The sequence below is a fragment of the Mauremys reevesii genome, linkage group 7, assembly GCF_016161935.1.
Source record: "Mauremys reevesii isolate NIE-2019 linkage group 7, ASM1616193v1, whole genome shotgun sequence".
Taxonomy (NCBI): domain Eukaryota; kingdom Metazoa; phylum Chordata; order Testudines; family Geoemydidae; genus Mauremys; species Mauremys reevesii.
In genome coordinates this window covers 97490361-97506478 of record NC_052629.1, presented here as the reverse complement: position 1 = coordinate 97506478, position 16118 = coordinate 97490361, and the positions used below count along the sequence as shown (strand labels likewise).

Sequence of the window (16118 nt, the reverse complement as noted above, 5' to 3'; positions counted from 1 at the left end):
GCCAGGACTCCTGGGTTCTACCCCCAGACCTGTCATGACTGGTAGCGGGACTGGGCCAGCACTGCCCAGAAACACAATGGCCGGGGTGGGGGGCAGTGCCTCCCTTGCTGCAGCATTTGGCAGGAGTAATGCAGGAGGCAGGGGGCTGCAGGGAGAGGAAGGAGGGGCTCATGATTCAGGCAGGTGAAGGCTGCCCTGGAGTCTACCCCTGCCTCTGCCACTGAGTCCCTGGGTGTTGCTGGGCAGGTCACTTCATCCAGACTTTAGTGGTCACTAATGGTGTGTTCCTCGTTCTCTGGGTGTCTGGCTTGAGCCCCTGGGGTCAGATTTGCAGAAGCGCGGAGCACTCACCACTTGCACCAGAAGTCAATGGGAGCTGGGCTTTGCACACACACATGCCATATAATGCTAAGTAAAAATCAGACACTAGCTGTCTCCACTGGGGCACCCAACATTAGGGGAGACTTTTTGCCCTTCATCTGGCTGTGCCTCAGCTTGCCCCGTGGTACATGGGGGTAATACCCCCTCTCACCTCAGCAGGGTCTTGGGAAGACAAATTAATGTGCAGGGATCTTGGGTTCCCATCTGGGCTTGGAAGAGGCGAGTACTTCAGTAGGCACAGACTTCTGCCTCATCCCCTCCAAGCTGCCCCAGGCCTGTCTCTTTCCCAGCCTTGGGTCATCATCCCCCTCCCATTCTTCTCAGCGAGCCAGTCCCAGTCTCCCAGTATCAGGCTTCCAATCCTAGGTCTCATTAGAACCCCCAACTCCCAGTCACATTTTCATTTGCCCCAGCATGGTGGCATCAAAAGCAGGAGTTATAACCCTATGGCACCAGACCAGTCCAAGTCCCAGTCTTCATCCTACCAGCCTCAGCCTCCTCCCCAGCACCCCAGCTCATTGGGCCAGTGTACCACTTCCTGGTCTCTACCCCACCCCCACTCCAGCTCTTGGCCCCTTCTGCCCTCCTCCTCTGTGGTGCCTGGGCAGACTGGTGGGTGGGTGGGTGGGGGGTCATGGAGAGCACAAGAAAGACAGGCCCCCTGCTCTCAATTCCAGCATCCAGCCTGCAGCAGCCCAGAGCTGCAATTATGGGGAAAGCCCTGCACCACCCCCAGGCTGGAGCATGCGCAGGATGGATAGAATCTGCCCAGAACGTAGCTGGAAAGCTTCTAGCAAGTTTACTGTGCGAACTGCGATTCTTCAAAGGTTTATAACTTGGCCAAATTCGGGACAACGCTGAAGGGATGGCAGAAAGCACAGCCCTGGCACATAGGCCAGCCCTTGGCCAAGTTTCACTGTGCAGAGTTCCTCTCCCGCAGAGCTGTAACAAGGAATTTTTGCACCCGAGGCAAGGGGTGGCTCCAGGCTCTTTGGTGGCAGGTCTCTGAGTCCCTGTCAGAGCCTAGAGGGAAGGACCTGCCGCCGAAGCAGCGGCAGTGGTAAAGCTGCCTCCGAAGTGCCACCGATCGCGGTAGAGCTGGGCCCCTCCACTTTGTGCGCCCGAGGCAAGTGACTCACTAGCCCACCCTTGTTACGGCACTGCCCTCTCATTCCATCATAGCCCCACTGCAATCCCATTCCACCCCATGTACTCCAATGAAACCGCTCTCACCCAGTCTCTAATGACCTCTTCTTAGCCAAAGCTCAGAACCAGTACTCCAGCCTCACCCCCCTTCAACTGGCAGCTGCCTTCGACACCATTGGCCATGAGCCTCTTCTTGAAATCTTGTCCTCTCCTGGTTCCCCTCCTAACTCTCTAATCATCCCTTTAGTGTGTCCTCCAGAAGATCCCCCTCACCCCACCTCTCCTGCTTTCTGTGGGCGTTCCACAGGGCTCTGCCCTTGGCCCCCTTCTCTTCTCCCTTAGTTCTGGGTAATCTCATCCACAAACACAAATTCAACTGCCAACTCCATGCTGCTGCCTCACAGATCTACCTCTCTGCTCCAGACCTGTCTCCTCCTGTCCACGCTGAAATCCCAGCCTGTCTCTGCCATCACCTCGTGGCTGTCTAGCTCAAAATGGCTAAAACGGAGTTCACTACCCACTCCCTGCTTCCTCCTTTCTCAGTCACTGAGGACACCATCACCATCACCATCTAGTCCAGGGGTGGGCAAACTACGGCCCGCGAGCCACATCGGGCCTGTCAGACCATTTAATTCAGCCCTCAGCTTCTGCTGGGGAGCGGGGTTGGGGGCTTATCCCGCTCTGTGCGGCTCCCAGAAAGCAGCCGGCATGATCCCGCTCCAGCTCCTACACAGTACGCAGAGGCATGACCAGGTGGCTCTGCGCGCTGCCCTGTCCACAGCGCCCCCCCACAGCTCCTATTGTCTGACCAATGGGAGCCGCAGGGGTGGCGTCTGCAGACGGAGCAGCATGCAGAGCCGCCTGGCCACACCTCAGAGCCGAGGGGGGGACATATTTCCGGGAGCTGCTTGCGGTAAGCACCGCCCGGAGCCTGCATCTCTGATCCCTCTCCCACCCTCTGAACCCCTCAATCCCAGCCCAGAGCCCCCTCTTGTGCCCCAAGCCCCTCATCCCCAGCCCCACCCCAGAGCCCTCACCCCCCATGTCCCAACAGCCTGCCCCATCTCTGATCCCCCTCCCACCCTCCAAACTCCTTGGTCCCAGCCCAGAGCACCCTCCTGCACCCCAAGCCCCTCATCCTCAGCCCCACCCCAGAGCCCTCCCCCTCCCTGACTTCCTCATTTCTGCCCCAGCAAGAGCCCCCAATTTTGTGAGCATTCATGGCCCACCATACAATTTCCATACCTTGATATGCCCCTCAGACCAAAAAGTTTGCCCACCCCGATCTAGTCTGACCTCATGTACAGCACAAACCAGAGAATTTCACCTTTACCCCTGTACTCAGCCCATCACTTGTGTTTGACTAATGCCTCTTCCAGAAAGTCTGAATTTGAAGACACCAAGAGATTACAAATCCACCACTCACTCCATTAATCAGCCTCTGGTTCCTTATTTCTAAGGAATAGAAATGTCTGCCTTCAGCTTCCAGCCACTGGTTCTTGTTCTGCTTTTCTGTTAGGTTAAAGAGCCCTTTAGGTCCCATCCCAGTATCTTCTCCCAGGAAGGTGTTTATATCCCATAACCAAATCACCTCTCAATCACAGGCTGAGCTCTAAATCCACAGGCAGCTGTTTTCTCCAGCCCGAAAGTAAATTTTGCAGCTCTTTTTTGCATCCTCTGCAACAATTCAACATCCTTTTAAAAATATGGTCCCCAGAACTGGCCGCACTGTTCCAGGATGGGTCTCACCGATGCCGTAGACAGAGTAAAATCCCCTCCCTGCTCCTACTTCCTATGCCTCTGTTTATACAGCCAAGGGTCACACTGGCCTGTTCTGCCACAGCAGCAGTTTGTCCACTCTGCTTCCCACGATCACCGCTGTCCAGGATACAGTCGTGTGTGTGCATACGTGTGCATGGGAGCTATGATCTAGGCCTCTGGCTGCAGTGGCTAGGGACAATTACATCCCTGATGTAGCTTCCTGAGAAGTGATTTGTGGGGGCACAGACCAAGATGGGGACTCCACCGGCTCTCATGGAGATTGGGGTGGCCTAGAATGTTCTGATCACTCTGGCTGTGGCATTGTTGGTGCACCCAGTCGGGTGTTTATAGAGCTAGCTACCAATGGTGAAAGCAGTTTCTTGTCCCCACAGCTGCATTATTGGCACTCAGGTCATTTGTCTTTCTGGCAGCCCCCATTCACATGCAGGGGGCTAGTGTGATGGTAGAATGAGCCAGGATGCAGGGCCAAAAGTGGCAGCCCCTAGGTCCAGCTGGCACCGATGTAGCTCTGAGCTGGGACAATGCAGGCATGTTTTTCCATACATGGCCCAGCAAGCGGCATGGTCTGGCTGGGGGTGGGTTGCCGCTGTATGGTGGGAGGGGCAGGCTCTCTCCCCCAGGGTGTGGGGTGGGGCATGTCTCTCTCTTTGGCCCAGAGGGGAGCACTTTCCCTCAGTTGCAATTCTCCACTGCAGCCAAGTTTGAGCAGCAGCCCTAAGACAATGGACCAGGCCACAGGACCCAGCAAGAGAATGGTGCTTGAATGGTGTAGTGTCCACCATGGGGGTGGGGAGGGCAGACCAGGGCCATAATACTGACTGAGGCAGGGCAGGGGGGAACTGGCACTAGGGGTGAGGCAGCACCCCCTAGCTTGAATAATAGCAGCAATTGAATGCCTGGCTCCCATCATATAGAGGGTTCACAGTTTAGTTCAGTGGCTTCCAGCAAACCCCCCACCACCGCAATGGTTCCAGTGCCCCAGGGAAGGGGCTTCTTCATTCTGCACAAGTCCGAGCGACCCTGCAATTCCAGCTTCCTCCTGGCCTGTCCCGGCAGGGGAAAGCGATGTGAGCAGTGTCGAGACAATGGTCCATGTCCCACAGGGTATGTCTACACCCCAATGACACACCCGCACCTGGCCCGTGTTAGCGGACTCGGACTGCAACAGAACCTGGGAGTTCTGACTCCCAGCTCTGACCCTCTGTGGACTGGGGAGCCCCCTGCAGGGTTCAGGCTGAACAGATACGAACTGATTAAATAAAGAAATGACTTCTAAGAAATAACCACAGTTTATTTAATGAAAAAACTCCAAAAAAAGGGGGGACAGCAGTTCCCCCCATAAAATGTGTCAAATACAACAGGGGTCTCTCCCCAACCCCGGACAATGATCCCAACGTGGACGGAGTGCGCAAACCAAATGGGAGAGGCACGCACCTATACACACCGGGGGGCTATGTACACAGTGCCCTGGGGGGACAGACTGAGATTCCCAGCCCACATAGGCCCTGAGGGCCGGACCAGGCCCCTTCCGGCCCCCACGGACTGGACCAGAGTCCCGCTGGGTGTTCGTGTGGCTCCAGCCTGGAGCCAGAGCTCCCTGGGGCCCCACACAGCTGGGGGAGTGCAGGGAGTTTCTGGAGTGATTTGTGGGGGCACTGACCAAGATGGGGACTCCACCGGCTCTCATGGAGATTGGGGTGGCCTAGAATGTTCTGATCACTCTGGCTGTGGAAATGTGTGTTGGGATCACATGGGCTTTGGCTCCCTTTACCCCCAGCCGGCTCAGCCTGAGGGAACAGTGGAGCTTTGCTGAAACCTCCTGGGGGCTCTGGAGTGCCTCAGAACCCTAGCCTAGTGCGCAGGCCTGGGAGACCCCCCCCGCCCGATGCCAGCTGCAAGGCTCGGAGCACAGAGGGACAGGGAGCCCTGGGGAGAACCAGGACTGAACAGGCCACGCTGGAATGCAAAAGGCAGAGAACGCCAAGCAAACATGAGACCCCTCTGCGGGGTCAGTGCTGGCTGCAGCTCCTTGTGCGTGGGAGAAACTGCAACGGGGGGCCAGGCTGCAGCAGAAGATGGCTGGGACACACTTGGTCAGCAGGAAACAGCTGGCCTGCAGGGGCTCACGGTGGGGCACCGGTCTGCGCTGGCGATTTGGCTCGGGACTTCTGGCCCCCCAAGCACCAGTTGTTCAGAGCTTGCCCAGGCCACCTGAGCAACTTTCAAAGGAATTGCCATGCCCAGGTGAGTGGCCCACAGTGCAGGCAAGCGCTATTACAGACACTCGCTACCCGGCTCTATCACTTGCCTGGGGAAGCCGGGCAGGCCTGTGGGTGCCACCTATCACAACCCAGTGACCTTCCTCCCCACCCAGCCAGACCAGCACAGAGGACAATGGGAAATCAATGGAGGCAGCATGGAGCGTGGTGTTTGTGTGTGGGTGTTCATGTGTGTGTGGAGGCTCTGCCAGGCTGCTGGTGACACAGCTGGCTTTATTGCTACCACGTGGGTGGGGGAGATCATCTGGATTCTCATGCCCTCTCTCCTGCCTGCTGCACTGAGTGATCAGGACTGGGTGCTGGGGGAAGCAGGGTGTCTGGGGTGCCAGAGGGCTGGACTGCAGCTCCCACCTGCTCTTTACGACACCCCCCCCCCCACACACACACACCCGAGAGTGTGGATGCTTACTGGCTGAGGCAGTGGCACTCCAGGCCCATCAGAACAAGGCTCAGGGAGGCACTTTTCTGCCCCCTCCTGATAATTGTAGCTCTTTCAGAGTTGGGAGCAGGGGCATCCTGCTCATGGCCCAGGCAGGATCCACATGGCCCAGGACTCAGCAGTGACCAATGGGAATTATTGGACACATTCCTGGACCCACCAGACCACACTTACATGGACTGCAGCTTCCTGCCAGACGTGTGGGGAGGAAAGAGTGGAGCTCACAGTGAGCCTGCATGGGAGAATCCAACCGCTTGGCTGCTGCCTGCTTGGGGCCGGGGGGTCAGAAAGACAACAGCAGGGGGATGGGAGAAGCAGCCCAAATATGGGGTTTGGTTTAAGGGGGGTTTGTAATGAAGGTGCTGGCTTGAGCTGGAGCAGGAGGGATGAAGTGCAGCCAGGAGTGAAACTGGCTTGGGATGGCCAGATGCTGCTTCCTAGCTCCTGCCACACCTGGGTGCTAAAGAACAGGGTCGGGGACTCGGTGCTGTGAGGGGCTCAGGCTGGGACTGGGACCCAGCTGCCTGCTGCTTCACTCTTAAAAGCCCATCCGGGGAATATACCCCCCCCACCCTCACTACACACAGGATCTCCGTCTGCCATGCTCAGAGCTGTAATACACGGGGCCAACCCCACTACCTGATCCCTATTGATCCATCCTACTCTGTGTTCAGAGCTGGCCCGTTGGAGCAAACTACATTCGGGTTGCTGGCTTTGAGGAAAGAGACCCCAGCTGAAGCATGGCAGCTCTGAGCAGCCGCTGGCTGCGTTGGGCTGGGCAGAGCTCAGTCAGCAGCTGAGCATGGGAGGGGGGGAGGGGCAGTGGGAAAGCCAAGCCTGGCATATGGGTTTGCTGTCCTGTGGTGCCTGGCTAGGCAGCGCGCAAAGGTGACAGACGGGGGGGGGGCGGCAGTGGGGCAGGGATAAATTTAAGCAACTAGGTCTTGGCAAACATTTAGGATAGAGACAAACGCGAGTGCCCAGGGGATGGTTACACACAGCTGGAGGTCAGAGCACGCCCCTGCCCCAGGCCAGGCAAGGCAGACACCCCTCTCCTATCTCCAAACCCCACTGCCCCCATCTCTGGCTTCACTAGCAGGGGGCTCCCCTCATGGGCTCATCTTCCAGCTAGACACAAAGCCATCAGTGCTAGAACAGCTGCAGCATCACACACCAGGGCTCTCCTCCGCTTGCCAACAGCAGGGGCTGCGCTGCCTGGAGTGCAGTGGCCCTGGGCATCAGCGAGTGCCCACTGCCTACAGGAGGCTGTGCTGGAAGGGCCCACACATGCTATGCCAGGGCAGATGGCAGCGGGGACCCAGCCTGTGGCCTGGCTGCTTGTGCTTTTGGAGAAGGGCTACAGAAGGGGGTTAGGGGTGTGCTGGCCACAGGTGAGGGCAGAGCCGCTGGCCAGCTGTGCCAGGCCAGAGCCTTCTCACATACTAAGCACCACCTGGCTTGGCTGTTCAGTGAGCCCCGGGTGCTCCGGGCTGGAGGTGGGGGTGTGTCTCAGGAGGGCTGGGGTCCCTCCCCACTGGGCAGGTGCCCAGACACACGCACACACGCACACATGCACGCACAAGGAAACGGTTGGTGGCAGCTGGAGACAAAGCTGGTGATGGGGGGATGACAGGTTGGCACTGGAGTGCTCCCTCCTCCAGCCCTCCCAGTGCAGAACATACCAACACAGTTACGCAAGGAGGGTGGGATGTAGCCGAAGAGGCTTCCCGCTGGCTGAGGGTTCAACCTGACAGGTGGGCGCTGCCCGGCAGCAGGGCGGGCGCTGTCACGCCGGCTTCGAGCCAAAGAGTCCGACAGGGAAGTGCTTGACGTGTGTGGGCCACTGCGCGGCCAGCTGGAAAAACTTGATGTCGCTCCACTCCACCCCGTCGATGGACACTGCAAAGGAAGGGGGGAGATTAGAGCAGGGCCTAGCAGCTGGCTCGCGGTGCAGGGGGTGGCCTGGGGCAGCTAGCCCCTGCTGAGATATAGTTCTGAGGCTCCTGTGCCCCTAGCCCGCCTATGCTGCCCCCACAGGATGGCAAGTGACACTGTCCCAGTCCTGGATCTGAACAAACAGACACAATAATTCCCACTTGCCTCCCCAACACTGGTATTGCGGTGTGGTTGTTAAAGCGCTTGCCCACCCCAAAAGTGGCTGCATTTCCATGCTGGACAAGAGACCTCTGGATCAACAGCTGCCTCGCCTCAGAGCTGGTTGCATTTCAGCATCTCTCTATAAATATCCCTGCACCCCCACCCAGAGGTTGCTGCATCTCAGTGAGAGACGAGGGACCCCTGTATAATCATCTGCTTTGCCTCAGAGGTAGCTGCACTGCAGAGGCGGCCTTACCTTTCATCATGGTTTGCTGCTGCTTGGCAGAGCAGATTAGCCGGCTGATGCCCTCAATCACCTGGCTCTTGGAATCCACTTCCTTTTCTTTGGGTTTCTTACTCAGAAAGATGGTGGGGACTGGAACGAGAGGCGCGTGGTCAGCACAAGCCTTTAGACGGCAGTGCTGAGGGGACGGCAGCTGGGCGAGAGGCAGGATGTGGCATCCCAGAGGCTGGTGGTGACACATGGACCCTGCACTCTGTGCCCAGCCTCGCCCCAAGTCCTGCTGTGGAGGGATGGAGGAACGGCAGCCATAGGCTGGGAATGGCAGAGAGAGAATGCCCCCAGCTGGGTGCAATTCGAGCACTGGCTGTTAGAAGTACCTTGGGACCCTGTGCTCAGCCCCCCTGAGTCCCTGGGGGGTCAATCAGGAGCCCATGTGGGTGCTAGTGGGTCATATTTAGCTCTCAAAGCACTTACAGAGTCTGTGCCCCATCACGTGTGTGTGTGTGTGGGGGGGTGTTGAGGGACAGGGGGCAGTGATACGCCCAAAGTCACGCTGTGAGCAGCAGAGCCAGACCCAGGAGTCCGGGCCCCATCTACTGCATCCCAATGTGTTTCTTAGGGCAGGTTTCAGAGTAGCAGCCGTGTTAGTCTGTATCTGCAAAAAGAACAGGAGTCCTTGTGGCACCTTAGAGACGAACACATTTATTTGAGCATAAGCTTTGGTGGACTAAAGCCCACTTCATCGGATGCCCAGAATGGAACATGTGGTAAGGAGAGAGAGATACATACAGAACATGAAAAGGTGGAAGTAGCCATATCAACTCTAAGAGGCTAATTCATGAATATGAGCTATTATCAGCAAGAGAAAAAAAAAACTTTTGCAGTGATAATCAAGATGGCCCATTCCAGACAGTTGACAAGAGGTGTGAGGATACTTAACATGGGGAAATAGATTCATTCATTACTCCTCACACCTCTTGTCAACTGTCTGAAATGGGCCATCTTGATTATCACTACAAAAGGTTTTTTAAATCTTGCTGCTAATAGCTCATCTTAATGAATTAGCCTCCTAGAGTTGATACAGCTACTTCCACCTTTTCATGTTCTCTGTATGTATATATTCTCTTTACTATATGTTCCTTGCATCCGATGAAGTGGGCTGTAGCTTATGCTCAAATACATTTGTTCGTCTCTAAGGTGCAACAAATACTCCTGTTCTTTTTCCTTAGGGCAGTGACTCAAACCTGGCTCGACTCTGGCTCACAGCTCAGAGGATAACAGCTGGTAGCAGGGAGGGCTGAACACCCCAGGGCTGGGGGGCAGCTCCGGAGAGGGGGCTGGAAGCTGGAGTTGGCTGAAGGGGCCTCACCTGACTCCTTCCTGCCGAGCTCCAGCACTCGGGGCAGGGCCCCGCTCTGCAGCAGCAGCAAGGGGTAGGTCACTTTCCTGGGCTAGGTCTGGCCAGGGAGACACTGGCCCAGCCCAGAGCTGCCACCTCCGCTGTTGGGGAGCAGAACTTGCCCTGGGAGCCAGAGCAGGACTGAGCTCAGGGCTACATGGAGAGATGCTGGGAAAGCCTCAGAGACACACACAGGTGCCAACTTCTCCTGGCACCGGTGGGTGCTCAACTCAACCCCTGCCCCACCCCCTCCCAGCCCCCATTCCAACCCCTTCCCCAAAGTCCCCGTCCCAACCCCGCCCCCTCCCTGCCCTTATTGGACCCCTTCCCCAAATCCCCACCCCGGCCCCACCTCCTCCCCTGAGCACATTCCCACTCCTCCCCCCCTCCTTCCCACAGCTTGTTACGCCAAGATCAGCTGTTTCACGGCAGCAAGCGCTGGGAAGGGAAGCGGGGACACGGCGCGCTCAGGGGAGGAGGTGGAGGTGAGCTGGGGCAGGGTGGGGAGCTGCTGGTGGGTGCTCTCCAATTTTTCCCAGCCCCAGAGCACCCATGGACTCGGCGCCTATGGAGACACATAGCTGCACACCACCACCCCATAGCCATGGCCCCACTGTGAGTCAGCGATGACATGGGGAAAGAACCCAGGAGTCCTGACTCCCAGGTTCCCCCTCCTCTGGGCAAGGTGGAAGGGGCATTTCAAGGCCCTATAGTGGTTAGTTCAGCAGGCTGGGGGCCCAACACATCCCAGTAGGCCAATCCCCCCGCCCCCCTCTCCAGCCCCACAGAGCTGAGGCCCATTTCCCAGGCAGGGTGCCCCATGTCCCCGGCCGAGCCCAGGATTGAGGACAGACAGGTTCTGCCTGGGGCGGGAACAGTCTCTGGCCCGGATTGTAAATCCTGCACTGCTGGAGCTGCCCCCACATCAGGGAGCCCTGGGGTTCATTCGGCCCCTCCCCAGCCCCGGATGGGGGAAGGGAGCCCTTCTGCCAACACTGATGCATGGCAAAGATGGATTACATTATACTAGAGCTGGCAAGGGCCAAGGGCCTGGCCTGAGCCCCCAGGCCAAGCCGCCCCATCACTCAGGCATGGCCCCCACGCCACGGCTTCCCAGCCAGCCTGGGGCTAACGCCGTCCCTCTCCACTGACAGGCAGCAGCCGCCCGCCCATCTGCGCAGTGGGGAAACTGCAACCCAGAGCTGCACCTTCAGCGAGCCTGAGGCCAGAAGGGCATTGTGAGCCTCCGGCCTGACCCCTGCCTCAGCGTCGGGCAGGAGCAGAGAGACGTCCTGTCTGGATTGGGAGATGCCACGTGCTGGAGAACCTCCCCACCCCCGTCCCTGAGGCAGTTCTTCCAAGGACAAATCCCCCTCCCTGCTAAACACTGGCCCCTCAGTTCCAGGCTGAATGTGTCGGGCCTCGCTCCCAGCCCTTGGCCTGTGTCTGCGCCATTAGAGAGCTTTAGCTTATCAACATGGTCAAGAGGCGACTCAGTCCTGGGTCTGAGTACCACCTCCTTCCTATGGGGCATCTCCATTCCTGGCGCCCTGAAGCCACGGCAGCCTGTTCGGTACCATCCTCTGCTGGTCCCTGCAGACGAACAGCTCCTCAGATCCACCTAGGAGACGCATCATCCAGCCAAGAGCTGCTTCCTGCTCTTCTGCCACCAGCCCGCACACAGGCATCGCCTGCTGAGCTCGTCAGATGTGCCCTGCAGACCAAATCTGCCTGCCAGAAGTAGCTAGTGGTTGCTGAGCTCCAGTCGTCCCCAATACTTTTCTGCTGGTCACTCAGCCTACCCATCGTGTCTTCAGAATTCCTCTAGCTCCACACTTCGCGGGACTGTAAGGATATTCCCAGGAAGAAAACCCCAGGCACTATCAGGCTCTTCAGTGTAGCAGAGAAAGTGGAACGAGAACCAAGGGGTGGGAGCTGAAGCCAGACCCATTCACACTGGAAATGAGGCATCGACATTCCTAGTGTGGAGGATTAACCATTGGGGGGGATTCCCCATCGCTGGGTGTCTCCAAATCCAGCCTGGCTGCCTTTCGGGCAAATGCTTTTGTCAAACCCACACACCTGGGCTCAGTGCAGGAGGTCACCCCGGGAGTGGGGTGACGTTCTCTGGCCTGGGCCATCCAGGAGGTCAGACCAGATGATCTAATGGGTGCGTCAGGCCTTAGTGTCTATGAACGCACTGTCCGAAAGCTCCTCCCCACCCACGGAAGTACTCGTAGCTGTGAGTGAGTCTCCTCTGACCCGCCTCAGCCCACGTTCTTGCCCTGGACGAGACTGCGCGCATGTTCCATTTCTCGCCGTCGGCCGCAGTGAGAAAGGCAGAAACCAGTGCCCAGTGCGAAGGAGCAGGGGCCTGTTTAGACTGGCAGCCTCCCAGTGACACCCCCACTCAGTCAGCTCCTCCAGAGTACGGGGTGAACAAGGGGACTGGGAAAGACGTGGCAGTAGCAGAGCCGCCGATGATGGGGAGTGGGGAGGGAGGGGTACATTTAGCGCTGCCTCCTGCAGAGGGAAGGCAGAGCTGGGTTGCAAACAGCAGCACCTTGCATGCTTAGTGCCAGGCAGCCTGCAGAGGGCAGCGTGGGAGCGTCCTGAGGACACAGCCTTGCCACTTGCAGCCCCTTGGCACTTTTCGTGGGGAGAAGAGGGGCTGGCGGAGCCCCTAGCTCAGAGGAGGTATAGAATGGGCTTCCCCCTTAGCTAGCAGGACTTCTCTGGGGCCCACACACAGGGCCGAGCCAGTCTGCTGCCCCTAGCACCTCCAAGGAATGGGCCAGTTAGTGCCAATTCTGGAGACAAAAACATGGACATTGTTCCATGGGGAAACTGATCAGGGGACTTGGGGTCATTACTGCCCTGGGGCCCGATCGGAGGCAGTACCCCCAGAGGGAAAAGGCCCCAGCTTCCATTCCCCACCCCCTCGCAGGGGGCCAGTGCTACCAGCCTGACGCCCGTCCAACCCCCGCGCACCAACCTTTCTTGTTCTTCTCTTTGGTGACGACTGTCATGGCCATGGTCCCCGAGGGCTGGCTCTCCCCGCCGCTGGGCAGCCGCGACACCTGCACCGAGCGGAAGACACTCTTGAGGGTGTTCTTGGAGCTGGCATCTCGCTTCTCGCCCTCCTTCCGGCGCTCCGTGGGATGGGCGAGCCAGTAGTCCACCTGCAGGCCAATGACGTCTCCGTAGGGGCTGCTGGGGGACCTGAGGACAGTGGGGAAGCATCAGCAGCAGCTGGGCAGAGCAGGGGTTCACCCCCTAGGGGAAGGACAGTACCACCCACATCACGGAGATGGGGAAACTGAGGCATGGGTTGGAAGGGCCCGGCCCAAAGACCTATAACAAGTCAGTGGCAGAGCTGGAAGAGAACCCAGGAGTGCTGGCTCCCAGTGCCAGGATACTGGGGGCCCAGCAGAGCAAATTCGATGCCAGGCTCCTGGGAGATCCCAATGCCCCTGCAAATGGTAACTAACTCTGATATCTTTGGGAGGCGAGTGAACACCAGCCTGCTTTGCCGAGGGCACAGGAAGCACAGAGGTAGCGTGACTCAACCCAGAATTAGGTACAGAGCCTAGGTCCCCCTCCTCTAACCTAGACCCCATGCCCCCCAGAGCCAGGGACAGAACCCAGGAGTCCTGACTTCCCGTGTTCTTGCTTTAAGCACTAGCTCAGAGCGAGCCCCAGATGTAGGACTCAAGATGACTGCCTCACCCTGCATGGCTGGGAGCACGGGGGCACCAGCCACTCAAGGGCACTCATAGGGAAGGGACCTGCCAGCACCAGGAGCTCCAAGAGCTGGACAGCCCCGACCCCACGATGGCAGAGGCTATTACTGAGCACATGCCCACAGAACCACTCTACCGCGATGGCCTCGCGCACCACCGGGCACGCGGACGCCAGGGTTCTTCCAGCTGCTGCTGACTCCCTGTGTGGCTAAGCTCGTCCCTTCCCCCACCCAGGCCTCATTCTCCCCAGCTGGAACATGGCAGATATTATCTGCCCTGCGGGATGCCCAGCCGCAGCCCTGCCCCAGCGTGCTAGGCCCTGCATGCACACAGATGGGGCCAATCTGCCCGCCGGGGCATGGGGTTCCTCATTAATGACCATGGGGCCGGTGGCCAAGGCTGCCTCACCCCACGACAGCGAGCCCACTGCTCATGGAGGGCGAGGATGGAGGGGTGGCACAGACGTCCTTCACTAGGCCGGAGGAAGAGGGGGGGGACGTGGAGGGAACCGTCAGGCTGACCACAGGCACATCGTCTCCATCTCCTGCCGAGAGAGCAGAGGGGGAAATCTGGGGTGAGGCAGGTTCCGGGCCATGTCACTCAGACTAATTTCTCCCCCAGACCTCCTGGTTCCCCACAGGGCGCCTTGTCCTCACCACAAGGGCTCCCTCCCCACCCACAGGGGATCCCTGGCCTCCCCACTCTGCTGGGCTGGCGGGAGATGAGCTCGCTGTTGCTGCCAGCCACCCAGTCACTTCTGTGGTGTGAGAGCTCCCAGGCTCTGCCCAGCGGAGGACCTGGGGACGGGGGGCGCTCTGGGAGTACCAGGCTAAGGGGCGTCCTGAACCCCGAGGCGCTGTCACCTCCCTGGGCAGGTTCCACAGCCCTAGCGACTCCCCTTCAATGCCTGAACTCTTGCATTGCATCATCCCTCTGCCCCCCAGCCCAAACAGATTCAGCCCCCAGCCTCCCTGCGGGGATCCGGCCGTCACTCCTGTCCAGCTGGAGCGAGAGGGGAACGAGCGGAGCAGCAGCCTGGAGCTGGGGGAGGGGAGATCCCGGGGCAGATCCCGTTGCTTGGACAACCCCCACTCCAGTGGCAGCAGGAGGCAGTAAAAGCCCAGCTGGGAGCGGGTCCCTTGAGCTGAGGTTGGGCTGTGGGCAGAGGCGGGGTGGGTAGGAGGGGAGGGTCTCTCAGCCAGACGGGGCCCCACCCTGCCTTTAACCAACCACGTTCCTGGCCCTGCTGACTGTGGAGGAAGCCCTGGGCCTGCCCAGCTCTGCACAGAGCCTAAGAGCAGCTCGGGGAGGTGGGAACTGTGCCCCCAGACTCCCGACATGGCACCAGTCCCAGCCGGCCTGGACCCAGCCGGGGGTCGGCCTGGCAGGGGACGTACCTGTGGCTGCAGGGGAATCTTCGATGAGGCCCACTTTAACCACCTGCAATGGGGAGACAGATCAGCAATTCAGGCTGTGCTGGAAATCAATCCCGCCAGCCTGCCCAGGAGGAGCCATTTGAGCCTGCTCCTCTTGGAGACCCAGAGCCGCAGGGCCAAGGTTGCCGTTAACCCTTCCTGCACCATGGGAGAAGAGCTCACATCCCCACTCGCGCTCCACCAGCTCCGTGCAGAAATCTAAGCGGACGGGACCCCCCAGGATCTTTGCATCTGGGCTGCCCACATCCCAAACACCATGCACCCCTGGGGTGACAGAGAGTGGGAGATGCCCTCTCCCGGCCATCAACCCTGGCTGGCATCCCAGTGCCCAAAGCAATGGTAGCCTCACCCTCTGGGACATTGCATTGGGGTGTTTACAATGGCAGGGCACGAAGCCGCCCTATCACTCCAGTGTGTTGAAAGTATCTGGACAACAGCGAGCCCCTCCAGGCAATGGGGGCTGCCCTCCCTCTTTGTTCCTTCGATCAGAGAGCAGCACCCAGCCAATGCCCCAGGACACTCTATGCAGAGCCAGTCAGGCTACAGCAGAAGCATTATCCCATTTTATAGATGGGGAAACTGAGGTACAGAGCAGGGAAGTGACTCGCCCAAGGCACCCAGCTGGCCAGTGGCAGAGCTGGGAAGAGAACTCAGGATTCCTCACTCCCAGGCCAGTTCTCTATCCACTAGGAAGCAGCGAAGGGCTGGAAACACTAACTCCAGTCCTCCAAGCAGACCTCTGTGGGGATGGACACAGCAGAGAGGCTCTGATCACTGTTGATTATTCCCGAGGTTTAACCCTCACAGGCCCATGCCCCTGGAAGAGGCCCAACCCTGGTACGTCTCTTCTCTGGGCAGCCTGGGGCCTGGTCGGAGGCCCTCGGTTTCAGCCGACCTGCCTCAGGGGCGAACGAGATCGGAGCAGCAGTCCCAGCGCTCTATGGGGAGAAGGGGCTCTCCTGCAAAAGTCACTGCATTCCCTGCTCAGTGGGTGGATGGCGCCCCCTGGTGGCCAGCAGAGCTCACACCCCTCGCAGCCACTGCAGTGAGTCTGGGGCTGAGCAGCGTGAACCAGGCCCTCTGGGTGTCGGAGACGCGATGGGGCTGGCACACCCTGGAGAGCATGGCTCTGGAGCGGTTTTACCTGCATGGATCCCACAACAGCAGGAGAA

General features: G+C 58.9%; 1 protein-coding gene across 2 annotated transcripts in view; it reads right to left on the bottom strand.

The window, feature by feature from the left end:
• Positions 1-4589: 4589 nt before the first annotated feature.
• The window catches only part of PACS1 (phosphofurin acidic cluster sorting protein 1), a 107968-nt gene continuing 96439 nt past the window's right edge, over positions 4590-16118 (bottom strand). For both annotated transcript variants that reach the window (XM_039547811.1, XM_039547813.1), the window contains exons 20-24: positions 14908-14950; positions 13919-14054; positions 12763-12989; positions 8381-8500; positions 4590-7926 (exon numbers count right to left, since the gene is read on the bottom strand). In XM_039547811.1, coding sequence (XP_039403745.1) covers positions 7814-7926; positions 8381-8500; positions 12763-12989; positions 13919-14054; positions 14908-14950 — 639 coding nt within the window. In that variant the 3' untranslated portion in view covers positions 4590-7813. The remainder of the gene's footprint in view (positions 7927-8380; positions 8501-12762; positions 12990-13918; positions 14055-14907; positions 14951-16118) is intronic.